The sequence below is a fragment of the Neofelis nebulosa genome, chromosome 7 (genome assembly GCF_028018385.1).
Source record: "Neofelis nebulosa isolate mNeoNeb1 chromosome 7, mNeoNeb1.pri, whole genome shotgun sequence".
Taxonomy (NCBI): domain Eukaryota; kingdom Metazoa; phylum Chordata; class Mammalia; order Carnivora; family Felidae; genus Neofelis; species Neofelis nebulosa.
In genome coordinates this window covers 31,855,593-31,881,656 of record NC_080788.1, presented here as the reverse complement: position 1 = coordinate 31,881,656, position 26,064 = coordinate 31,855,593, and the positions used below count along the sequence as shown (strand labels likewise).

Here is a 26,064-nt window from a genome sequence, read left to right as displayed (position 1 = left end):
CAGCCTCAACAAACAGGGCTTATGGGGGTCTGGGTGCCAGAGAATGAACAAGGCAGTGAAGTGTACCCAATATGCTTTCTCATGTTGCTTCCCCTTTGCCAAGGCTGTGCCCTCCATTTCGGTTGCTGTGCTGGCACTGTAAGCTTCTGGTCATCCTTCAAGATTCACCTAGAGTACCTCCTCAGAGGGCTTCCCTGCCTCTCGTTGTTTAGCCCCTATGCTTCCCCATGGAGGATCTTATTCTGTAATTCCCTGTGTCCCTGCTTGTCTGGAGCAGGGACAGGTCTGATTTAGCCTTGTATCCTGTACACCTAACACAGGAAAGGCTCGGCAAATGTTCAGTATTAAGTGCCACAAGGATGAACGGTGCGTATGTGTGGTATGAGGGTGTGGGGTGAGGTCAGATAATTAGGCTGGCCCAGGCGAGAGCACCAGCAGTATCAAAAACAGCTAGCGGACGTCCGCGGAGGGATTCCTTCGAATGGACTACAACTACCAGAAGGCAGAGAAGTAGACTGCAACTCCCAGAAGGCGGCGCGAGCACGTAGACAGCCGGGTGCTCTCGTGAGACTACCTGCTAAGCGGAAACGGCGGGAGTGGCGGCTGAGATCTCGCGATATTTGGGGCTGCCCGAGACGCGCCTGGTGCTGGAGAGGGATCTCAGGGTACCTGGAGGTTGTGTCCTCTCGGCCGGGTGGTAGGGAGGTTCGAGGAGCTTCGCTTGATTGTGTATCTGCGACTGTTTGTGCGTGACCTTACTGTCCCTGCACGCGTGCGTGTGAGTGTGAAGGCTGTGGGTCTGCAGGTGTGTGTGTGTGACCTCAGTTTCCTATCTATGCCGGTGAAGCTCTGCTCGCCACTGTGGATTAGCCGCTGTGTCTGCGTAGGGACTGTTGAACCTTTGGGACTGAATTTACCTATCTGCCCGTGGGGCCGGAGCATTAGGGTCTTCTTTCTGACTCGAGTCCGGAGTGGGGGATTTGTATCTGTGCGTTCCCACTCCTGCTTTTTGCTGCACTGCGATTGTTTAGTGCCGTTTAACTAAATGCATTTAGTGCCCTATCGGTTCCCTTTATTTTATTTTATTTTATTTTATTTTATTTTATTTTATTTTATTTTTTATTTTTAGTGTTTATTTATTAGTTTTGAGAGAGAGGGAGACAATGCGAGTGGGTTAGGGGCAGAGAGAGAGGGAGACACAGAATCCGAAGCAGGCCCCAGGCTCCGAGCTGTCAGCACAGAGCCCGTTGGGGGGCTTGAACTCGCGAGCTGTGAAATCATGACCTCACGAGGTGTGAAATCATGTCCCGAGCTGAATTTGAGTGCTCAACCGACTGAACCACCCAGGCGCCTCTCAGTTCCCTTTATTTTAAAAGTTAGTAAGATAGAAAATGCAGAGCCTTGGCATGTTGGAATTATATCCCCTAGATCCTCCTAAAATTGCTGAATGGTATTTAAAAATTAGAGTGAGGCTAAATTTTGCCAGAGGAAAACTTCCTACTGTCTTTAGAAGTGTTTAGAAGCCTGTACCAGAGGATAAGTAGGAGACATTCCTAAGTAGGGGAAGTGGTGCATGTCTGGGGAGCAGGGTTTTTCCCACACATCTCTTGTAGTGGCGGTAACCACCTTGCTCGGTAGCGTGTGTGTGTGTGTGTGTGAATATGTTACATATGATTTAATGTAATACAAATATATATAAAATATGTACAATGTAGCATATAATATATGTATATATCCCCAACACGTGGGCTTCAGGAGTGCCTAAATGGGATTTCAGAAGCTGCGGAGTCAGCGAGAAGAGCAGTCTTAGCAGAATGCCAGCCCCTTGAGCTCTCTCTTGAGTTCCTTGCCTTACGTTGGAGCCAGGGATTTAAAGTGCCCTGTGGCCTTTTAATGTCTTTGGGTTTGGGAGCAGGGTGACATTTGGGGGAGCTAGAAGTTGTTCATTATTATGGGGGCAGAGAGTAGAGTGTGTTGACTGGTGGGGGAGAAGGCCAGAGCAGAAGCCAGTATGAGGGCATCCTGGCTCCCTTTCCCCCAACCCCCCATGTTTGGTTCTGCTTTGTCCTAGGCTCCAGCCCCTCACTGTTCCTGTGTTGAGCAGGGTTCTTACTCTCTGGCCCCCTTTTTTTTTAGCCCTGGTTCTGTGTGGCTCCACACACGCCCCTATTGTGACTGGCAGGTATTCCTGAAACCTTTACTTTGCCCTAATTACACTCAACAGAGGAGGCTTACACATCACAAGCTTGCCACAAGCTGAGGCTCTTTATTCTGGCCCTGTCTTTCTAAAGGTAGATAGAGAACCTGCCATTTTTCTGACTGTGGCTTACCTGCATGACTGATGTCCTGGGAGCTTGAGGCTCAGTAATCATAGGCTTCAGCCCTACAACCTCTCTGCCTGCCAACTCTTCCTGCTGCTCAACAGTTCCTATGAGTCCAGCAAAGCTCAGAAGAATCAAGCACTATCAACAGCTACCTTGGCTGTGTAAATAGGTGGTTCCAACAGGAACTAACTAGAGTAATGGGCCTACTGGTTTGGGATTTGATCTTTTTTGAGTGTAAACATAAAGAACTGCCAGCTATCACCCTTCACATAACTGTTGGATTGAACCAATTTGACCTCGCCTTCAAACGTTGGTTAAATTATCCACTTTCTATTCCTCAAGTACACCTGCCCCCCCCCCCCCCCAACCTGCAACACACACACACTTTTCTAGAAAGGTAAGTAGGCTTTGGCCCTTAGCAAAACTTGCTCAGCAGGCTAAGTAGTAAATCTCGGGCTATACCACCTAACTGTGAGGAAGTAGTTGAAGTCGCCAACATGCATTTGTGTCCTAAGTTTAGCTGATTACTTTCAGTAACATGTTCCTTGGGAATGATCATCAGCTTGATGTAGAGGAGGTTAAGGGTCTGCCAAAACGAAGTTCAGTCTCTGGTTTGGCACCAGTTGGCTGGGGCAGGACAGTGTCAGGGTTTGAGATCTGGAAGGTAGGTTTCCCTGGAGAGTCAAGAAATGTGTTTCTGTCACCTACTGAGGGTGCTAATCAGCGTGCTGATTAGACCTGGGAAGGAGCTTGCAGGTAAGCCCTCTAGACCTTGCCAGTTGCTAACAGGGCTCCCCAAGCCCTGGAGTAGACTCAGTTCTGCTCTGGGCAAGCATGGCCCTGGCTGAGGCCCTGATGTAGAGCAGAGATTGAAATTACTGGCAAATGGAACTTTGGAGGAGTCTTGCTCTAGGGAACTGGCCTGTGCTTAACCTCCTGCTGATTAACCCCTGGGTCTGGGCCTCTGGGAGACCTTTCCAGTAGGAGTGGGATAATAGACCCAAATATGATCCTCGGCTCATGTGGGTGTGTGCTTGAGTCTCGAAGGCAAATACTGGGCAAAGAGACCCTAGGGAGCCAAGGGGTCGGTGGAGTGAAGAGGCAGACCCTTTGGGTGTGCAGTCACTGAGGTAGCCACTGCGTGACTCACAGATGCTTCTCCTTGGAGTTGGCCTTGGTGTCCCCTCTTGCTGCTGATTCTGCCCATTTTGAGTGCATCTGCCAGGACTCTGCTACAGAGAGTCCTCACCGCTGTCTTTTATACATTGACTCAAGTTTCAGCTGGAAGGAGATCACCTGGTCCTACCTCCATATTTTTCAGATGAAGAGACAGGTCCACAGAGGGAAGTACCCAGAACTGAGCTCACACACCAGCTCGGGAGCCCAACCATGGACAGGGCTTAGGGCTCCTGCTTCATCAGCCAGACTTCTGTGCCCCACCTTGCTTTAGAAGGTGCAGTTTATTATTCATCCAGCAGGTGCCTGGTGGTTGACAATTAGACCTGGTCACAGTGCAGGGAGCTTGCTGGTGGCAGCAGTGGTGGTGGAGAAGTATAGAGGAAGAGGCAAGGAAACAGATGAACAAATTGAATCACTGATCACCAGAAAGGTGCCTCCCAGAATAGGGCCCATCTCAGATGATTGCAGGTATGACACCTGTCTTCTCAACTCACTTCCCTGAAGGCAGTGGCATGTTTTCCACAATTCCTTTGCCCAGTGCTAGATTTCACTGTCCCTCAGTGATTGTCCTGATGGAGCGGGTACGTTTTGCTGGCCCAGCTTGTAGAGTATAGGTTTTGGTGTGTCCATCAGTCATATTATCGTGGGCACTGGTTTCTGGCAACATCTGAGGGCCAGAGGAAGAGACTAAGCAGCTGGTCTCATGGGGCTGGCCAACATCCCTTTTATGCTTGTTTCTTCGTGGACTTGGATTTGTAGGGTTTGAGATACCAGGACAGTGACAGAGAGGCCAATCTCTCAGCTGCCGGGAGCACCCAAGTCCCCTTGTTGCCTAGGGTTTTACCACCTCTCAGGCATCCCTGCACCTGTCCCATCCCGCTACTCCCTTCAGTCAGCCCAGCCTCCTCCAATCTCCGAGTCCTGGGCCCCCTCCACAGTCGGCGCCAGCACTGTTTTTCTAAAATGAAAACTCACCCTGGCCCTCACTGCCCTTGACCTTACCTCCTGCAACCCCCAACCTCCCATCGCACTTCAGCCTCATTACTGAGCTTCTCCTTGTTCCCCAAACCTGCCGCCTTCCTTAGGCCTCTTCACCTTTGTGAGATGGTTCCTTCTTGCAAAGTTATTTTCTTCTGTCTCTGGAAAATGTACTCGTCCTTCAGGACTCAACCTGAATGTCATTTTTTTGGTCTCTGACTTTCTCAGACAGTTACTCCTGGACAGGCACTCCCCGGTATAGATGTTCTTCACAACACTGGGCTGTGTTACATGGTGACTGACTTGTGTCTGGTGAGGGTATCTGACCTCATTAACTTGTGTTCTCCCAGCAGCCGGGACTGCTGACCCCTCTGCAACCCCAGCATCTGGCCCTAGGTAGTCTGTACATTTTGGTCGAATATATGAATGAAGTGGGTACCCCTTGTTCTGCTTTTAGATTTTAAATCCTGATAGAGCCCTCTGGAGGCCAGTCCTGGCAGTTTCCCAGCATTCGAAGCTATTAGACCCCACATGGAATCAAGTGCGTCATGTCCAGCAGATGCTGCACCCTTGGCGAAGAGACAGTTTCGTGTTCTCGTGGGTGTCACTGGGAGTGTTGCAGCCCTGAAGTTGCCTCTTCTGGTGTCTAGGCTTTTGGACATTCCTGGCGTGAGTATCCTTATTAGACGGGCATGGTAGCCTCTGGCCTTGGAGAGCTGCTGCTCCTGGAGCCAGCCCATTTTATGCAGTGCTTGGGGTTTTTGTTAATGGTGTTTGTGGAAGCCCTCTGTGTGCATTGGTGTGTAGGGGGTCCCTGAGACAGTCCAGTATAACCCGGAGCTAGATTAGCAGGTGTGGACAGAGCGTGAGGGGAGGAATTCTTTGCTAGTGGAGGGTTTGTGTTCCCATATGTTGACCCTGGTTCCCTGAGGTTCTGACGGGGGAGGAGGCTGGCTGCAGAAATGTAGCACATTCACCGGGTCCCCTTGCTGCATTGGACTCCCCACCCCTGCTTCCACTCCGTCTCGAACACTGCAGCTCTGTTCTCCCTCTTTGTTAGACACCATGGCTGTCCTGTCAGTCCAAACGCACTGGAGCCTTAGGGGTACCCCACTGCCTGTGGCTCTGGTTTTAAACTGTTCCTTCATGTGTTCAGAGATGCCTAGGAGCCACCACAGTGTACTGGGGAGGGGTACCTCAATTTTGATTAGTTTTATGTTTTTATATATATTGGGCTTCTGGGGCAGATTCTTCTGTGGGAAAAGTTCAAGGCTTTAGACCGTGTGAAAGCCAGCAGGTAATAACCTCATTTCCTTGTCTAGTATCTAAGGTCCTACATTTGTCTGTTGAACGCCCACTGCCTATACTCACCCTGATGGCCTTTGCTTTGGCCTGGCCCTGCCAGGCTGTGCTGCCCTCCTGCTCCTCTGCCTCTCTAAATTCTGCACAAATACTTCACAAGAAAGCCTTCCTGGCCTGCCTCAACCCATGTGGCTTTGGTCTGTTCCTTTTCAGACTCATTTGATGAGGGGTGCCTGGATGGCCAGTTGATAGAGCACACAACTCTTGATCTCCAGGTTGTGAGTTCAAGCCCCAGGTTGGGCATAGAATTACTTAAAAATACATAAAATACTGGGGGTACCTGGGTGGCTCAGGTCATGATTTCATGGTTCGTCAGTTCGAGCCCTGTGTTGGGCTCTATGCTGACAGTGTGGAGCCTGCTTGAGATTCTGTCTCTGCCTCTCTCTGCCCCTTCCTGGGTTGCGTGCTCCCTCTCCCTCTCAAAACAAACAAACAAACAAACAAACTCATTTGATGCATTAAAGAAAAACCAGGGTGACTCCATCTGTTAAACATCCATCCAACTCTTGGTCTCAGCTCAGGTCTTGATCTCAGGGTTGTGAGTTCAAGCCCCACATTGGGCTCCATGCTAGCTGTGATGCCTACTTAGAAAAACAAACCATGGAGCGCCTGGGTCACTCAGTCAGTTAAGGGTTCGACTTTGGCTTGGCTCATGAGCCCTGCATCGGGCTCTGTGCTCGGAGCCTGGAGCCTGCTTCAGATTCTGTGTCTCCCTCTCTCTCTGCCCCTCCTCCATGCATGCTCTGTTTCTCTCTCTCTCAAGAATAAATAAGCATTAAAAAAAATTTTTTTTTTTTTTTTAAAAACCCAGAGATGGGCAGTAGTTAGAGTGGTAAAAACAGATTTTGTTGGGGCGCCTGGGTGGCGCAGTCGGTTAAGCGTCCGACTTCAGCCAGGTCACGATCTCGCGGTCCGTGAGTTCGAGCCCCGCGTCAGGCTCTGGGCTGATGGCTCGGAGCCTGGAGCCTGTTTCCGATTCTGTGTCTCCCTCTCTCTCTGCCCCTCCCCCGTTCATGCTCTGTCTCTCTCTGTCCCAAAAATAAATAAAAAACGTTGAAAAAAAAATTAAAAAAAAAAACAAAACAGATTTTGTTCAGAAAACCTATCATAATACGGGAAAAGAGGCCTCAGCATAGAACTAGGTTTTGATTACAAATACAAGGAAGAGTGGGGATTTATAGGCAAGGAGCCAGGTGGAGGGCAGTGGATGGGAAATTACTAAGAGGAAACATCAGGAATAAGGAGGGTTCTGGCTACACTGCCCTGACAGGATTCTTGGTGCAGGCAGGCCAGGGTGATGAATCACCGGGGAGGGGGGGGGGGGGGTTGTTGAGGGATGAAGAGCCTGATGAGCTGTCCAGGCTGGTTAGACATTGAGGGTGGGGGATTCTGGCTAAACCCACTTAACGGGAATCTTGCTCTTAAGGACCAGGCCCCAAGATGGCCCTAGTCAAAAAAGGGACACATAGGAGCCTGACTAGAGTTTGACCATATCTTGACCAAGATATGGGATCATTGGTTGCCTTTGATATTGTTCATGTTGTTGCCCATTGCTTTTGTGTGTACGCTGCTGGGGCCCAGGCTGTACTTTTTCCTTGTATCTGCCCCATAGCTTAACGTGTGACACAGGTGCATGTACCCAGTGTGTCCAGCAGGGGGCAGTGCTCACCTGCAGATGACCATGTCAGCACGGAAGGCAGGGGTGAGAAATCTTTCATTTTTTTTCTTCTTACTTTCCACAAACTTCTACCCAGAAAGTCACCCCCTCACTCCACCCCTCATGCGGAACAAGCAGTGAAAGGCAGCCAGGGATGCCAGCCAGGTCAGAAGGGGGAAGGGAGGTGAGTCTCATGGATACTCTGAGGCACCACCTGTGGCCTCCCCCACCCAGACACATGCCCAGCACCTTTGGTACAGCTGACTAGCTACACCCGGAATGGGGGGAGGCCTGGGGCCTGGAAAGGGTTGTTGCAGCGGTGACAGCCTCCGCCCCCTCCGGAGGGAGGGAGCCATACAGTTCCCTTTTCCCATAGCCCCAGAGCAAGTGAATTTCCGGACTGGGGGTGAGTGGGGGCAGGGCGTCCTATCCCAGGAAACAGATGGGCAGCCTCAGAGCGGAGGGAAATGGCAACTCCACAGCTTCCTGTCATCCCACACAGCCAGCATTTACAGGGGTGTGAGGAAAGGGTTGCCTGAAGTGGGGAGGCTCTCCAGCCCACCCCAGGCCTTCTGGCCTGGCCCACTGTGGGGACAAGCCTTGTCTGGAGCAGGAACTTTGCTCTCCCTCTCTGGCTGGAGTTGAAGCTGAAAGTCAGGCAGCAAGAAGGGCACTGACCTAGGAGAGAGGACTCCATGACTTGGCCTCTTGGAGCCTGCCTTTCTCATTTATGTTTTGTTTTTTTTTAACATTTATTCCTTTTTGAGAGACAGAGTGTGAGTGACGGAGGGGCAGAGAGAGAGGGAGATGCAGAATCCGAAGCAGGCTCCAGGCTCTGAGCTGTCAGCATAGAGCCTGACGTGCAGCTCAAACTCACGGACCTCGAGGTCATGACCTGAGCTGAAGTTGGACGCTTAATTGAGCCACCCAGGTGGCCCCTGCTTTTCTCATTTAAAATAAAGCTGATTGGGGTACCTGGGTGGCTCAGTCGGTTAAGTGCCCAACTTCAGCTGAGGTCATGGTCTCGTGGTTCATGAGTTCGAGCCCCACATCGGGCTCTGTGCTGACCGCTTAGAGTCTGGAGCCTGCTTCGGATTCTGTGTCTGCCTCTTTGCCCCTTCCCCACTCACATGCGCTCTCTCTCTCTCTCTCTCTCTCTCTCTCTCAAAAATAAACAAATATTAAATTAAAATAAAGCTGATTAGTGGGGCACCTGGGTGGCTCAGTTGGTTAAGGGTTACGCATCTGACTCTTAAACATCTGACTCTTGATTTCAGCTCAGTTCACGATCTCGAAGTTCATGGGTTTGAGCTCCACACTGTGCAGAACCTGCCTGGGATTCTTTCTCTCCCTCTCTCTCTGCCCCTCCCCTGCTGGTGCTCGCTCGCTCTCTCTCAAAAAATAAACTTTAAATAAAAAATAAAGCTGATTACTGCCACCCATCCCCTCAGGCTCTTGTAAAGGCTTCAAGAAGGGATAGAAATAAAAGTTTCTCATCTTGTGCCAATAACTGGGTGCAGCTCCTGGCACATGGACGCACTTACCAGTGTGTGTTTCCTCTCCTTCACCCTTTTCTTTCCCCTTGCTGTCATGTCCTTTGGGCCAGGCACGTGGTGGGCTTGTTGGGTTGGTGAGAGACAGCCCATGTGGGAAGAGCCGTGGGAGCCACAGTCCATCTGCTCCTGTGGAGGGGCCTGCCACCTTCTCACTTCTTCCTGCAGATAGAACAGCTCTGGGTTCTGAGAGAGCTCTGGGTTCAGAGCAGCTCTGGGTTCAGAGAGCCTGGGTTTGCTTGGTGGTGTCCTTGTGAGGTTTTGGTAACCAAAGGGGGATCCTTGCTTGCCTCGTGTGGGCCTCGATGCAGTGGCTTTCCCCCTCTTCCTACCCCGCGCACTCCCCTTACTCCCTGATGGTACTGATCTCCCCTTTGCCGTCTTTCTGGGTCACCCCCAGGAGCAGTCTTTGTCGCTTGGAAAGGTCCTTCTCAGCCCTTTGCCTACATTGTGAATTCATATGCTTGGGTCTTTTCTGAGCTCCCTGGGCATCGCTAGACTTTGACCAGCAAACAAGCAGCTGAAGTGTGGGGTGCAGGGAGCTGAGTGAGTCTGCAGACCTGGTTCATAACTATAGGTATACTTAATTTAATTGTGCTTTGTACGTAACTGAGTTTTCTTACAAATTGAAAATTTGTGCCAACCCTGCATCGAGCAAGTCTACTGGTGCCATTTTTCCAACAGCATTTGCTCACTTTATGTCACATTTTGGTAATTCTTATAATATTTCAAACTTTTCCATTATTTGTTATGGTGATCTGTGATCAGTGATTACAACTTGCTGAAGGTTCAGATGAGTTAGCCTTTTTTAGCAATAAGATGCTTTTTAAAATTTACTTTTGGGAGAGAGAGAGAGAGAGAGACTGGGGGAGGGGCAGAGAGAGGGAGACAGAGAATCCAAAGCAGGTTCCAGGCTCTGAGCTGTCAGCACAGGGCCTGATGCGGGGCTCAAACTCACGAGCTGTGAGATCATGACCTGAGCCGAAGTTGGACACTTAACTGACCGAGCCACCCAGGTGCCCCAGCAATAGGATACTTTTAATTAAGGTATTGTTAGAAGTGGGTGAGAGAGAATAGAGTATCCTCCAGACTGAGAAGGCACTCTGAGCTACTCCATACCGTTTATAGAGATTTATTCAGGGTAACTTACTGATGAATGGGAGGGCAGGCAGGTTGGGCAGATGATGACCCAGGCGCTATGCAGCTATTCTCTGCAAAGTTTGGACCTTAATCCACAGCTTCTATAGAGTGCAGGTCATCGTGGTGAGGTCAGAGTAGTTTTCTAATGTGGTGCCCTCTGTGCGCAGATCATCTGTGGTGGTTTTCTAAAGTGATCCCCTCTGGGGCACCTGGGTGGCTTAGTGGGTTAAGCGTCCGACTCTTAGTTTTGGCTCAGGGCATGGTCTTGTGGCTCGTGGGTTCAAGCTCCGCATTGGGCTATGTGCTGACAGTGCAGAGCCTGCTTGGGATTCTCTTTTTCTCCCTCTGTCTCTGCCCTTCCCTGCCTCTCTCTCTCTCTAAATAAACTAAAAAAAAAAAAAAAAAAAAAAAGCTTTAAAGTGATGCCCTCTGTGTGCCTGTCATCTGTATGTTACCTCAAGTGGCTCCCTCTGTCCAAACAAACCTTCCTACATTCTGGTCAGGGCATACGTACATGCATCTGCAGGGAGGTCATTGCACAGGATGAACAAGATGGAGAGTCCAATATGGAGTCGGTATTGTCAGCACTCCTACAGCACAATCCTGCAGATATGTGCGTTGCTTTTTCAGACATAATGCTCTTACACATGTAAGAGACTACAGTGTAAACCTGACTTTTATATGTCCTGGGAAACCGAAGAAAGTTTTATTGTGATATTTGCTTTATTGCAGTGGTCTGGAACCAGACCCACCATATCCCAAGGTATGCCTCTACTCCTGATTCACCAGTGTGCCCAGGCATGGCTAGAGCCAGACCAGGGAGATTGTGAGGGGGTGCTGGAGAGGGTGGATTTGGCCTCATGACCCATATACCAGCATTCAGGAAGAATGGTCCTTGCAAAGAAGCCTTGGAGCCTTTATATGATCGGGGAAGTTGGATAGTGGGGGTTAGCTGTACCTCAAGAGAGGCAGCTGAGCAAAAGGATTCTGGGCAACTTAGGTCTTCATATGTCCCTATTTTTCTCAGCCCTGCAATGAAGGGGTTGGGGGGGGAGTACTAAAATGATCTGTCTCCAAGGCCTCTTCTGGCACTAGTGGTGGAAGGTTCTAGATGTGAGGGCAGAAAGGAATAGGACATGAAGGCAGCCTGGGAGAAGGTCCTGGGATTCAGGAGCTGCAGGGCGCTTTTGCAGTTCCATAATTGTCATGTTAATTGGGCTGCAGTTCTGTCTGAGCACCCTTCTCACTTGGGAGAAGACAGACACCTCTTTAGCTTTTGCCAGGGCAGAAGTCAGCAGGGCTGGAGTCAGAAGGGGATTTCTAAATTTTTTTTTTTTTAGTATTTTTTTAAGTTTATTTATTTTGAAAGACCACATGCAAGCAGGGAAGGGACAGAGAGAGAGGGAGAGAGAGAATCCCAAGCACACTCCACACCATCAGTGCAGGGCCCAACACGGGGCTCGAACTCACGAACCATGAGATCATGACCTGAGAGAGTCAGACACTCAATTGACTGAGCCACCAGGCACCTCTGGCAGGAGACTTCTAAAGGTGGAGAGAGTCTGCCATTTGGGGAGTTGGCAGGCCTTGGGCTTAGAGAAGGTTAAGTTTCTAGAATGCCTGTCAGGACATTCAGGGCTGTCAAGGGTGAGGGGAAGAAGTTCCCACTCACGTGCAGGGTGAAGTGAATTCTGCTTCTCTGGAGGACCATTTGACAGTGTCTGGAGAGGTCAAAAGAGTTCATAGCTCTTGATTCACCTGTAGGATTGAATCCTATAGTGTGCCAAAATTCACCATATGTAGGAGGATGTTCATTGTAGCATTGTTTATAATTTTAAAACAAAAGTAAAAGTGTAAACAAAACATCCAAGGAGAGAGAGAGCTTTGGTGCAGCCTCACAGTGGATGACAGGCGCCCTTCAGAACAATGGCTGGATCTCTGTGTTGATGTGGGACAGTCCTCAAGATAGAAATGAAATGAGTTTGGTACAGGAGTTAGCAAACCATGGGCCACAGGCCAAATCTGGACTCATTACCTGCTTTTGTATGGTTTGTGAGCCAGGAATGGTTTTTATATTTTCCAGTGGTTAAAAAATTTTTTAAAGAATATTTTGAGAGCACAAAAATTACGTGAAATTCAAATTTCTGTGTCCATAACGTTTTGTTGGAACACAGCCACACATTTGTTTAAGCATTGCCCGTGACTGCAGTCTTGCTACTACAGAGTTGAGTAGTTGTGACAAAACCGAAAATAGTATCTGGCCCTTTACAGAAAAAAGTTTGCTGACCGCTGGCGTATTGTCTGGTTCCTTTTATATGTTCACGTATCTGAGTTAGTGCCTACAGATTTTCCTCTGGAGGTAGTTACCTTTGTGCAGAAAAGGGGGCAGGAAAGGAGACTCACATTTGGTATCATTGTGTTCAATCTTAATTTTCTAACCTCTGTGTATATTTATTTTTAAAGTCAGTGGGACTCTTAGTGGGAATATTATGGAACATTCTTTGTAACTGTATGCTTTTTTTTTTTTTCTTTAAATGTTCGCTGAGGAAAGGAAGCAGGAGAAACAGGACCTGGTTTGAGGTTTTCCTTTCTTTCTGGGCAGGGCCCACCTGCCTGCTCTGTGGTGGTGTTGTGGAAAGGGGTGTGTTCAGTAGCAGTGGTCTGAGGCGCTTATCTGGGCTTCTGCTGGTTTGGCCAGCCCCTTCCGTCCTTGGCCCGCTCCTCCAGGGAGTCAGCTCTGCAGTCTGCCTCTCGAGTTCTGTTCTTGAGAATTTTCTCTAGTTGGGGAAGGGCACAGAGGGATTGGCAGCCTGGTCTCACTTGAATGGCAGGAAGGGCTGGTGAGACCAGAACACCAGCTCCCCCAGGAGGCCCACAGGGAGGCCCAGGAGAGAATGGCTCCCCCCCCCCCCCCCCCCCCGCCCCCAGAGCCTGGTGGGAAAGGGCAAGGGCCACAAGAGGGCTGGGACAGCATAGTGAGCTGGATGGGCCCCTGAAGGCCATGTGGTTTAAATGGCTCATGGCTCAGAAGGGGAAACCGAGGCCAGAGAGGAAGGGGATTCGCCCAAGACCACCTCCCCCCACCTGGCCCCCATGTATATAGTAGGCTCAGTAAATGTTTGACAAGTCAAGGCATCATTATGAGCTGGAACATTATAAGTTGGGACACCCACTCAGCCTACCGGAACACTCTGGGGTATTTGTTAATGAGGCCGCCACCGCCACAGCTCCCCACCCTATGTGCTAACTGCTCTGGGCACCAAGGGTCCTTTTTCCTAGAATATACCCTCCTACCCCCGCCCCCATGCTCAGGTTTGGGTCAGCTTTTTGGCTGCTCTCCAGGCCCTGGGCACTGCCAGTGTCAACACCGGTCAGCTCAGTGTCAGAGTCTGCTGTGTGTGTCAGCCCAGAGGCCTGAGCCACCAAATCTCTGGGTTCCTTGCCTTGCAGGTTAAATCATGGCAGGTGCTTCCACTTTAGAATCCTTACAGCCTCCTGGGGAGCCGTCATCACACGCCCTACTAGAAACACCTGCTCTTTTGGGGCCACTCAGCTGGGGGTTCCCACTGGGTCTCTCCTTTACTTGTATATGCCAGAGGTGTGCTATCTAATACAGTAACCACTAGCCACATTCAAATGTAAATTTAAATTATTAAAATTAAATAAAACCAAAACTTCAGTTCCTCAGTCACTCTAGCCACACCTCAAATGTTCAGTAGCCACGTGTGGCCAGAGACTGCCATAGGGGACAGCACAGGTGTGACATGTTTCTATCGTTGCAGAGTTCTGTTGAATAATCCTGCAGAGTAGTCGTTCTCAACTGGGGCAGTTTGGCCTCCCAGGGGACATTGGACTATGTTCAGAAACATCTTTGGTTGTCTGAACTTGGGGAGGGGGTGCTGCTGGCTCCTGGTTATAGGTAGAGGCCAGAGATGGGATTGGAGGGGAAGTCAGGCCATGGGATTTGTCTCAACCTATGGCTGTGACAGTGCTGCTTCCCAAGATCCTTTGATAGTCTGCCCCAGAGGCAGCCTGGGCCAGACTCGGGGCCTAAAAGTCAAAGTGGAGGTTTCATCCCCAAATCTGTTTCCATTTCCCCTCTCTGACTCTCCAGGAACCCCAGATGGGATTGCTAACGTACCTTCAGCAGAGAAAAGGAAACTAGACTTGCCAACTGGTTTCAGGAAGGAACCTCTGTAAATGCCAGGCAAAATGCAGACAGCTTATATAATAAAGTCTGGCCAAACCTCAATCGCATCACACAAAGAAGTTCAGGTTTTAAATATTAGATATAAAAACTCTTGGCAGGGGTCTCACTAGGGGACCAAGCACAGAGCTGCCTTTCAGGAACTCTCTAATGTGGGGGAGATTGTTTTCATCCCAGCCCTACTTCTACCAGGACCCAGGGAGGGTGTAAGAGAAAAGAGGGTTCCTGCCCCTCCAGGGCTCCTTGGCATTTGCTAGGAGAAAGGTCAGGGTGAATGAGTGAATAGTCTTGAGTTATTTAGTATTTCAGAAGGTAACCCAACATGTCCTTTTTTTTTTTTTTTTTTTTTTAAAGAGTGTGCAAACCCAGGACCTAGCCTTTGGCTCCTAGGACGTTTGGCAGAGTGAATGAAAATGAAAGAACAAAGCCCATGGGGTTGATGAATCAGATCAAGTGACATCCTTCTAAAACCAGAAAAACTGGCCTGGGCCTGCTGGACAGCCTGGGGGTCAGGGTCACTGCCAAGGAGAGGTAGCTGCTTCAGTGGGGTCAGGGGACGGGCAAGGAGAAGGTTGGCTCATCACATTCTCTTCATTTGAGGTAAAGACATTGACCCCGGACGCTCCCTAACAATGACTATGTAACCTGGGAGGGTAGCCAGAGAAGGAATTGATTTAGAGACTGGGGGAGGAGCTCAGAGGAATAATTCATGCTGGGGCCCAAGGTGGGAGGCTTACCTGGCCCCCTGGTCAGAACTCCCTAGGGGCCAGGGAAGGTGGGGCTCAAACCATGAGTGGGGATGTAGGCGTAGCTGAGAGGGAGGAGGGAGCCCCAGAACAGGGCCATTACCAAATTGGGAACATTTCTGAAAGCTGGCCTTTGGCACAGTCCTCACTTGAGAACTGGCAGGCAGTTTGGGAGTTAGGGAAAGTAAGGGAAATAGATCTTCAGGAAGCTGCTTTCTGTATTTCAGGATAGAGGATGAACTGGAATACTTTTTTTCTTTTTTCAACATTTTTTTAAGTTTATTTATTTATCTTGAGAGAGAGGGGAGGGGAGGGGCAGAGAGAGAGGGAGAGAAAGAGAGAGAATCCCAAGCAGGCTCTGTACTGTCACAGTGCAGAGTCTGATGTGGAGCTTGAATCCACAAACCATGAGATCATGACCTGAGCCGAAATCAAACATTGGTCACTTAACCAAATAAGCCACCCAGTTGCCCCAGAAAGGATCCGTTTTTGATTCTTTCCCATCATCTCTTACCCCCACCTTGTGGACCTTGTGGACCTTGTGGAAGAGCTTTTCTCTTGGCCTTATGTTCAGGATTTGGATTCATGTCTCAGCGGGGCTCCTGATGGTGGTGCTAAGAAGACTGAGATCTTAGGAACTCTCTGTGGGCCTCCTCTGGAAAGTGGGATTTACCAGGGAAGTGTGACGGACCAGAAAAGTAGCTGTGCACTTATAGGCTGGGGTTTGTGGTTTAGCAGCAACAGGGGTGAGAAGAACTCTTGAGTTTGCTGATTGCAAACCCCGTATATGTCAGCAGGGGGATGTTGCTTCCAGAAGAGCTGATGTGGGCTCAGGCTCCGTAGGCAGACACTCAGTGGGTGCCAGGGACTTTTACTCCAGGTCTCCTGAGCCTCACCAAACACCGGGCAGACAGAAGAGCTGTCTCCCACCTCTGAGTTCTTCAGTTCTGGGAAGTTTCCTTTAATTTCTTTCATAATTTTTTCACCTCCATTTTTCTGTTCTTTCTGGAACTCAGATTTTGGACCTCTTGAATTGATCCTCTGACTTTCTCATCTATTTTTCTAACATTACCCATCTTTTTTTATCTTTTCTGTTCAGCTTTCTGGAAGATTTCTTCTAAACTTATATTGAGTTTTTTATTTTCCTGTTTATAATTTTAATTTCCAAGGTTTTTTTTTGTTGTTGTTCCCTGAATGTTCATAAAAAAACATTAGCATCTGATCTCATCTGATTTGATCTGATCTTCCAGAGTGTTGACATGTCTTAACTGCTGGTTTCTGGGGTTTTTTTCTGTTTGTTTGTTTTCATTTTCATTTTTTAATTTTTTGGTCCTCTTTTCATTCTTGGTTTATATCATTAAAAAAATCCCTTTACTTTTATTTCATTGGGCTTTTGGGAGGGAGCAAAGTTGAATCCACATTATTTAACTGAAAGTTTATTCTTTTATTTAACATTTATGTATCCTTTTTTAAGATTTTATTTTTTATTTTTTAATTAAAAAATGTTTATTTACTTATTTTGAGAGAGAAAGAGAGAATCCTAAGTAGTCTCCACACTGTCAGTGCAGAGCCTGATGTGGGGCTCAATCTCGTGAACCATGAGATCATGACCTGAGCCAAAATCAAGAGTCGGATGCTTAACTGACTGAAGCACCCAGGAGCCCCTATTCTTTTTTTAATTTTTAAAAATGTTTTATTTATTTATTTTGAGAGAGAGCACGAGTAGGGAGGGGCAGAGGGAGAGACAGAATCCCAAGCAGGCTCTGTGCTGTCAGTGCAGAACCCGACATGGGGCCCGAACTCCAGAACTGGGAGATCATGACCTGAACTGAAATCAAATCGGCATGCTTTACCAACTGAGTCAGCCAGGCACCCCAATATATCCTTTTGTTTTAAATGTGTCTTTTTTGATGTGACTGATGAATTTTAAAACTCCAATATGAGAGTCTGAATTTTGATCAGAGAACTTAGCTCATTATATATTACTATTCTATTAGGGCTAAACTTCTGCCATCCTATTTAATGCTTTCTACTTGTCACGTGCCCTCTGCTGCTTGTTTTCTCTCTCCTCTCCTTTATCATATAGATTGAGCTTTCTTCTGCTGGTTTGAAAGTTGCCTATTCTTCTTCTGGTTACCTCTGGCTTACCATTCCCATAACTTACCTTGTCACTGTCTTGTGTCTTGAGAGTCTCAGCACCATTCTGCCTCCCTCTGCTCTCCCTATCTGTGCTGGGCCCATGGGCTGAGCTCTGTGGACAGATGGCAGCCCTGTTCATCTGCCATTTTTTTTTTTTTTTTTTTTTTTTTTAAGTAGGCTTCATGCCCAGCGTGGAGCCCAGTGTGGGGCTTGAACTCACAACCCCGAGATCAAGACCTGAGCTGAGGTCAAGAGTCAGATGCTTAACTGACTCAGCCACCCAGGTGCCCCACTGCCATCTTGTTCAGAGCTGTCCTAGAAACGGCTCCAGTGCTCAGTGGGAGTTTGGTTTAAATGACCTTTAAAAAGGTCACCGAGGTTTTGTGCAGGTTCTGGGGATGCCAGGTTCTAAGGGGAGTGAGAGAGAACGGACACGCCTGAGAGCTCTCCAGCAGAGCTAGGAGCGGCAGACCTTCTGAAGTTGTGCACTCTGTCTCTCTGAGACTTCTGCTGCCTGCTGCCGGCTTTGCTCTTACATGCTATGCAGAATGCTGTCGCTTGGTAGGCAGGAAGCATGAGGGGGGCCTCAGTGATATGGTAGGGAGGGTTGGGGGACCGGAGTTGGCACGGGCACGTCCCATTCCGAGAGGCGGCCGTTACACGATACCTTCAGTACCACCATTATCAAGTAGGAATGTGGGCTGGGCCGTGCCAGAGCTTTTAGTTTTCAAGAGAAGCCAGGAAATTGGATTTTCTATGTGAAATCTCCCGATTTGTATATATTGGCTCAAAAATGTTTGTAACCTCATGCAGGCCAAATAGCATGTCTGTAGGCTGGATCTGGCCTGCATGCCATACGTGATTCCTGTTCTAGTCAGTTGATGATCCTGCCCTTGTCACCCTTGACTCTTCTCTCTCCTGGATAAAATGTCCCCCAAAGATATCTCCTTCACCTCCCAGCCGCTTCTGAGCCCCTTTACTGTGCCGTCTTAGTTTAACATCTCATTTTACAAATGATGGCAACTGGTCTAGCGCTGTCCATACTACGTGTGCTGTTTCTCACAACCGTTTGTTCTGAGCACCTTAGCCACCACCCCACCCCCCTCCTTGTTTGCTTTATTAATTACTTGTGAATGAGTAGTGTGGAGGTGAACTCCATTTTTGCCCCATGAGTGAAGGGCACACTTCTAGGTTTGGTTTTCCTGGAGTCTGTCTGCAACCAGAGCCCACGAGGCCTGGTTCCTAGAAGTAGAGAAGGGACCGACCGCCTATTTTCTCTCTGGGGCTTGGATGCAGCCACTGCAAGCCAGGCCCCAGCTCCCTGGTACCTTGGCCTGCAGAGGGCAGGGTTGCGGTGTGGATTAGAGCTCAGGACCTGTGAGCCTCTTTGAAGTGGCCCCTCCTGCCTTCTGCGGCCTTCTTGCCCTGCATTCCTTCCCGGCTGCCTCTGTCTTTCTGCCTGAGTGGCAGGAGCCTGCAGCTTTATATGCACTGGGCAGTTGGTGACTCATTCCTCGGCAGCCCCTCAAATAGGGAAGTGAAACAGCCACATCTGGTGGGGCCTGACCTTTGGGTGACAGCGGAAGTAGCTATGCAAACATGGGGCTCCCTGCCGAGGAGGGAGAAGTCTCCACAGCCAGGCCCTGAAGAAAGCACTTGCCTGGCCTGGCCCCGTGTGGCATCCAGGCCTGTGGCTCTGGTAACAGTTTTCTTTCCCTCTCTCTCCCCGCCTCTATTTTTTTCTTGGTGACAGCTGGAAGTAGCAGTGGTCACCACCGAGAGAGCCAAACATTTCTACAGCCCCCAGGACATTCCTGTCACTCTCTACAGCGACGCTGATGAATGGGAGGTCAGTGTTGGGGGCCCCAGGGCTGAGTTCCATCGTGTTTCCACCAACGGGACAGGAGTGTCCTCCTTGCAGTTCATAGTCCTGGTGGCCAGAGCAGACAGGCCGGGCTCAAGTCAGTGGTCAGGGCCCTCTGGGCAGAGGCGATGAGGAAAACATCTGTCTAGCTTCTGGCCTGCGGGAGGCCTGAAGTCTCCTCCCACCCCAGGCAGAGCTCAGCTTTGGCCCTGTGCCTGAGGTTGAGTGTCCTTGTACTTATCTGGGCTGATGAAACCACAGAGGAGCTCTGTTTCCCACCACCCTTGTCCACGTGGCTCCCAGTGTCAGGCCTGTCGAGAGCGCCTCACTTCCCACGGCCACTGGGCTCTGCTTTGCTCTCCCGCAGAGGGGCGGGCACCGGCCGATTCACCAGACGTCGAGTGTGGGCCTCACAGGGGTGCCCTGCCAGGCATTTTTAAACATTCTCAGCCTAGAACATTTCTGGCTGGCCTGTCTTCTCCACCCCACCCCCTCCATTCTCACCGCCCCAGAGCCCTTCCACTGGCTTGGACAACCCAAGCATCCGCCTCAAGCAGACAGGCCAGGAGTTCCCTGCCAGATGTCAGTTCTCTTGAAAACCAAACCATAAAGGGAATAGCTTGGAGAGACAAGGGGCGTTTGTTTCCTCAGGCCTGGTTTCTCTCAGGCGGTTGGCTCCATAGCCGGTGCTCACCAGCTTAGCTATGACAGGGAACAGCAGTGGACTCGGGCCGGGGTGCTCAGGTGGTCTTCCTTAGTTTCTGACTTAGTGCACCTGGCCTGCGTTGTCCCCCTACGGCTTCCTCCCTCCATGCTGAGAGAGTAGCTAGCTCAGTGACCCCATTTCGTTCCCTCTGCCAGATGTGGAAGTGCCGATCGGACCCCGTTCTTCACATTGACCTGCGGAGGTGGGCAGATCTCATGCTGGTGGCTCCTCTTGATGCCAACACCCTGGGGAAGGTGGCCAGTGGTATATGTGACAACTTGCTTGTGAGTGATTCTGCTTTCTTCCTCCCTGGGCCTCACTCCCAGTTTGCTGAGCTGCAGGACTGCCTTTGTATGGGACTCTTGCCTTGGAATTCTTTATGGTGGGCTGGTTTGCCCCCTGGACCCCCTGCCCTCCACCTGGTCTCACCTGTGTTCTGGCAAGTGGGCACATGGATGGACTCAGCTTGTATGTACTCTCTGAGGGCATCCACCTCTCACCTGCCCCTTGACACTTTGTCCTTCGTTCACGGGCTACCCTCCACATGCTCGTCCATTGGTCTCCCTGCCCGGCCCCATTGCCTGTCCCCCTTAGCTCTGTCCCCAGGATCTGGACATCCACATGTGCAATCTGATAAGAGTGTTTACTTCCTCATGGATCTCTTGTGCACACTTATCTCTCCTGTAGCATTGGCCGCAGAAATGCGGTTTTCCTGTATGTTCTGGAAAACTTAGAGAGGAAGAGAGGAGCAAGGGTGAGAGGTGCCAGCCGGTGGATGGTGGAGGAGAGGAACAGAAGTCCAGCTACACAAAGTGGGGATTGTCTTAGGCCTAAGGGACCTCCAGGGAACTGTTGTCCTTAAAGGCCTTGTTTATGTGATCACCCTGAGAGGAGCTAGGTGTGTGATCTCTCTCCCCTCCTCCCTCTCCATTGTTACCCACTTCCCTTGTGCACTGAGCTTTCCCCTATCATGAGCCGGGCCCCGTGCTGAGGGACCCACAGGACACTTGGAGCTCTCAGTCTGGAAGGAGAGAGTTTTTGGTTACCCGTACAGGTGAGAAGGGAATGTGCTCTGGTGTGTGGTACAGTCTTAAATGACCCCAGTCGGTCCTTTGACAGTGGAGTCACCACTTTGCACAGTGCTAGGCATATAGTAAGTGTTCAGTGAATACTGTATGTACGAGGTAATTATTCTACTTTGGCAAAGAGCAAAGAGTTTTTCAGAGTTTAATGTGATAAGCTGGGCCAAAGTTTTTGGTGGTCAGACAGGAACTTAGTCTCCTTGTATGCTTGTTGATGGGTGCATAAGGCACTTCTCGAAGAATCTGCTAGTGACTGAAGCATCATTTGAATGAGAGCACAGGATGACCAGAAGAAGAGCAACACACAGATTGTGTGGCAAGGAGCAGGGGTAGGGGAGTAGAGACAGGGGCGAGCCTAGGGGCAGTGTTATCAGGAAGGCTTCCCAGTGGGGCTGGTGCATGGCTGACCGGGCAGTTGGAGCAGGTGAGGCTCTTGGCCACTTTCATCTCAGTGGGTCTGGGCTGTGTGTGACCTCTGGGCTTCCCACTGGCTGGCCAGCACTAGCTGGTGGGATGAAACACACTGGCCTCTGGGAGTCATGCCCTGGGCTGGGCTGGCTCTCCGAGGGCTCCTTTCTTCCTCTCCAAAGCGCTGCTTCCTTTTTTTTTTCATCAGAGCTGCCCCTGCTCCTTGAAGTCTTGGGGGTTCCCTCCTCCTGAGTTGGCTGAGCAATGTAATATGTTCCCCCAGGAATTTTTTTTTTTTTTTTCCTGAAAAGGTTTCACTTGAACACACAAATATTTCAGGCAATTAGAAATCTCATAAAGTTTAAATTGTCATCATCCTTGCTCTGTGGCTCTGTCCTCACTCAGAAGATATTTTGTCCTTTTATCCCTGCAAAGATCACCCTGCTGCCCCCTTCCTTCAGATCTTGTCCCTTTTCCAGGACCCAGAACTTGTGGGGCCTTTAGAGCAGTGTGCTACCTGTGACCTGTGCACCAGGCCTCTGGGCCCTTGGCCTGGGTGCTGTGCATCTCCATCCACCTTCTCGCCTGCGCGGGCCCCGGCCCCTTCTGTGTGCTAAATAGCCCAGCAGAGGGGCACCTGGCTGGCTCAGTCTGTAGAGCATGCAACTTTTGATCTTAGGGTCGAGTTTGAGCCCCACGTTGGGTGTAGGGATTACTTAAAAAAAAATTTTTTTTTTAAATATCTAAGCAGATCTAGAAATAGGAGGTGACTTCCCTGGGTCACCAGTCAACTGGGAGCTGGCCTCCTGATCAGAATCTAGGCCTTCTCTCCACCCAGGTGGGTTCTCAGGGGCAGAGCCTGAGGTACTGAACACAGCACTGGCCAAACAGATGTGACTGTAGGAACTGACGCCTCCTTTCATCCCTCCTGCTGCCAGAAAGTTCAGAGGAGCTGTGGTTTGTCCAGGAAGCACTGAGCTTCGAGATGAGGTGGGAAAGCTAGAGAGGCATGAGACACGGACATACTGGTTTCTTCTCTGTTGGTGTGCTTTGCTTTGAAGACACTCAGAAACCCCAGCCCAGCCCCCACTGTACTTGACACTCAGGGGGCTCTTCTAGGTATGTTTGTGACTTTTGCAGAAGCGGCAGGTGGCACGGGGCCAAGAGGAAGTGTGACTGAAACTGTCCACTCAGCCCAGTTGCCAAATTGGGAGGACTTGGTGGGAAACAGACGCTGGTGTCTGGGACTACACAGGCAACCAGATCCTGAGGCTGTGTGCTGTCCCACTTCCTTCCTATCCCCAGGAGGGGGCAGGGGCACTGAGAGGGGTAGGCATCAGCTCTGGCCTGTTCACGGCATTGTCTTCTGGACTCCCCCTTCTTTTACCAGATGGGTTGTGCTTCGGGGAAGGGCTGTGTTGACCACTGTCTCCCCAAAGGGCCCACAGCTGGAAAGGAGGTGCTGGAGCAGTGAGGGCCCAGGGGAGCACGCTCCTGCGGGCCCCAAGGCTTATTTCTCTCCCAGGCAGCGCCTGGTCCAGGGAACCTGTGCCTGTAGTAATCACAGGAGCTACTGTTTCTGGAGCCCGTACTTGAGGCCAGGCCCTGTGTGAAGAGCCTTAAGCATGTTCACCTTCTGTGCTCACAACCATCCAGTGAGCTTTTGCAGAGAGGAAGCTAAGACTCCTGAGGTTAAATTATTCATCCAGGTTCTCACGGCTAGCAGTAAGCGTACATAGCACAGCCAAGATTTGAACCAAGGTCTGTGTGATTCCGCAACTCACTGAGCCGGTGGGTCCCTCTCACAGCTGCTCTGGCATGCACGTGGCGGGATGGCCTCGGCGGAGGATCACACTGGGTGGTGTGCAAAGCTTCATGCCCCGGATCATTGTCTCTGTGGGACTGTGGGGAGTGCAGCTTCCCCATCTGGGAAACAGGACAGCGCCTTCTTTGCAGGGTTGCGGTGAGGGTGCATGGGATAATACATATGAGAGAGTTTTTGTCACATGGCAGGTGTTCTCATTGCCCAACTCTAGTCAGCCTCGAAGTAGAGCCTGTGTTGGGGTAGGTGAGCCGCACCTGATGAGTGGTCTGAGCCTTCGCTTTGGGGGGTAACTGTGAAGCTTGACTTCTGCTTGCCTGGCTGCTTTCTGTCTGTGGCGTGTGTCCCACAGTGGAGAAGCCTTGTGGTTTGGCTCAGAGGCACCTTTCTGCATAGGAGTGGAGATCTGCGTGGAGGTGGCTGGGCCATTGAGAGTGTTGGAGGACCTCCTGTGTGTCAGGCCCTGTGCCAGCACCTGTGGAGAGGGGGAGAGGGTGAGGAGATTCGAGGTAGGGGGATACAGACAAGTGTCACCCGGTCATCCCAAGGTGGCTGCGACCCAGAGGATGGTGGGTAGGATTTGGGAGTCCAGACAGCAGGCACCCACCTGCCCCACTCCGGCCGTTCTTCACAGACCTGTGTCATCCGGGCCTGGGACTGCCGAAAGCCCCTGCTCTTCTGCCCGGCGATGAACACCGCCATGTGGGAGCATCCCGTCACCGCGCAGCAGGTGGGCCTGCTCAAGGCCTTCGGCTATGTGGAGATTCCTTGTGTGGCCAAGAAGTTGGTGTGTGGAGATGAAGGTGGGCATCTGGCCAGGCTCACAGCCCAGGGTCGCAGAAGGGCTCAGCTCTGGGGTCACACCCCAGTGTGTTGTGACCTTGGATAAAACCATTCTGTGAGCTCAGCTTTCTCATCTGGGAAATGGAAGTCCTAGTTCCTCTCAGAGTTGGTAAGATTAAACGAGGTAGTGTTTGTAAAGGGCCTGTGTTGTCCCTGGCACGCAGCCCATATACAGTTCATGATGCTCCCGTAACTGTTACTGAGTCCTGTCCTGGGGGTGCCTTGGAAGGGATTTGATGGGTCTGGCTCATGTAGAGGTGGCTCTGGCCTTCAAGGCCTTGGGCTTTGGGTGGAACACTCGGCGGGGGGGGGGGGGGGGGGGGCATTGAGTAGGGTGGGTGGGGGATGGGCCCTGCCTCGGTCTGCAGGCCACAGCAGAACTTTGCTCTCTAGGTCTAGGGGCCATGGCTGAGGTGGGCACCATTGTGGACAAGGTGAAAGAAGTCCTCTTCTGTCGTGGCAGCTCTCAGCAGAGCTGAACCTGGGATTTCTGTTGTTTGTATCCTTCTGTACCCTGCGTGTTTTCAGGCCAAGTCTATGAAGAAGATGGACATCGGCAAAATACGGTGAAGACTTCTGGGTTTACTGAGTAGGGGTGTAGCCTGGGCCTGCTCCAGAGCCTCCCCAGGGGCCTCACTTGCCCCAGGTTAAATTAGACCAAAGGCCCAGATCCCAACTTCTTTCCAACTAAGAGATGGCTGCATTCTGGGCCCCTCCCCACCTTCTCCTGGGATAGGCATAGCAAGCTGCTGCTGTGTGGCCCTGTGCTCTGGGAGGGGGACTAAGGGAGGACTGAGAAACCTTGATTCTGCATCGTGCAGGGGACCCGCTTCAGCTCCTTGGTGGGGTGCCCAGCTGCCATGCAGAGAGTCAGGGAAGCCTGTAAGTTGGCAAGATGCCGAGTTTCTCCACAGACCATGCTGTGAGATCGGGGGTACTGGGGAATAAAGAAGAGTGACTTTTAGGAGACTGTGTCCTTCCTTTACCTGTGGCCTCGGAGATCAGGGGCATTGCTTGGGGTGGCTGGGGGAGGGTCTGGGCTGACGACTGACTGGCCAATATCATATGGTGGTTAAGGGCAGAGGGCTCTGAAGCCAGACAGACCCTAGTTCAAATCCCAGCTCTGCCATGTGCTAGCAGTGGACCTTGGCTCAAGGCTCAGCCTTTCTGACCCTCACTTTCCTCATCTGTATTATCCTACCCTCATGAAGTTTTTGAGAGGATTAAATGAGATAATGTGTGCAAGATACCCTCTTCCCCCCCTTACATAGTAAATGTCAAAGGGAAGTTAAAGCTTGGTATGCATTCAGGCCAATGAGTTTTTCTAACATTGACTGAAACAGACCCTCTCATTTTGGGAAAAATAAAATCCCCAGCCCGAGGCCGAGATGGCTTTTATGCAAATAACAGGCACACAGACAGCAGGGTTGGAACCCACCTTGGAATCCAGGCCCCTTGCTTCCTGATGTCCTCATCAGCTTTGCTGCACCTAGGACTGGGAACCTGGGTGTCTCTGCCTCCCCTCCAACCCCACCCAGTGGCACCTGTGATTATGGGAAGTAGACTCCAGAGAGAAGCATGTTCTGCCCTAGAAAACCCCACCACCCTGTCTTTGACCTAATTGCTGTTTGGTGGCTGCAGTGGGGAGGGGCTTGTTTGCCTGTTTGGAGCTGAGGTTGGGTCTGATTCCTGCTTTCCAGCCCATGGGTGAGTCGGCACTCCATGCATGCTCTTGGACCACTCATGGGGGGAGGTACCTCTGAGGGGCACCAGGAAGCCTGCTGGCTGGGACCAAGACCTCCAGTAGCCTCCAAGAGCCTTTATCTCTACAGTGCTTGACTTAATCAAAGTGGCCCTTTGGGATGAAATTGCCAATAAAGAAAATATAACTAAAGTTGTATTGCAATAAAGAAAATATAACTAGAGTGGTAGCACCACAAACCAACCTCTTGACAGGTTTGAAGGTTGAGGTGTGGGGAGGGCCTAGATAATTGAAATCCAGAGACAATCCCAAAGTTCCATTTAAATGGTTTCCAACTCCCCTCCTCATGTCC

At 50.6% G+C, this 26,064-nt stretch overlaps 1 protein-coding gene across 7 annotated transcripts; it reads left to right on the top strand.

The window, feature by feature from the left end:
• Positions 1-540: 540 nt before the first annotated feature.
• PPCDC (phosphopantothenoylcysteine decarboxylase) lies at positions 541-24,974 on the top strand. 7 transcript variants are annotated; one of them, XM_058737016.1, is made up of 6 exons: positions 542-665; positions 4,939-5,150; positions 19,039-19,134; positions 20,011-20,139; positions 23,802-23,970; positions 24,404-24,974. In XM_058737016.1, exons 2-6 carry the CDS (start codon positions 5,013-5,015, stop codon positions 24,487-24,489), a joined length of 618 nt encoding a protein of 205 aa, XP_058592999.1. In that variant the 5' UTR covers positions 542-665; positions 4,939-5,012; the 3' UTR covers positions 24,490-24,974. The 7 variants fall into 7 exon arrangements, with proteins under 7 accessions (XP_058593002.1, XP_058593003.1, XP_058592999.1 ...); XM_058737017.1 differs by having other exon boundaries at positions 633-675; XM_058737019.1 differs by lacking the exon at positions 20,011-20,139 and having other exon boundaries at positions 541-665.
• The last annotated feature ends 1,090 nt before the right edge of the window (positions 24,975-26,064 follow it).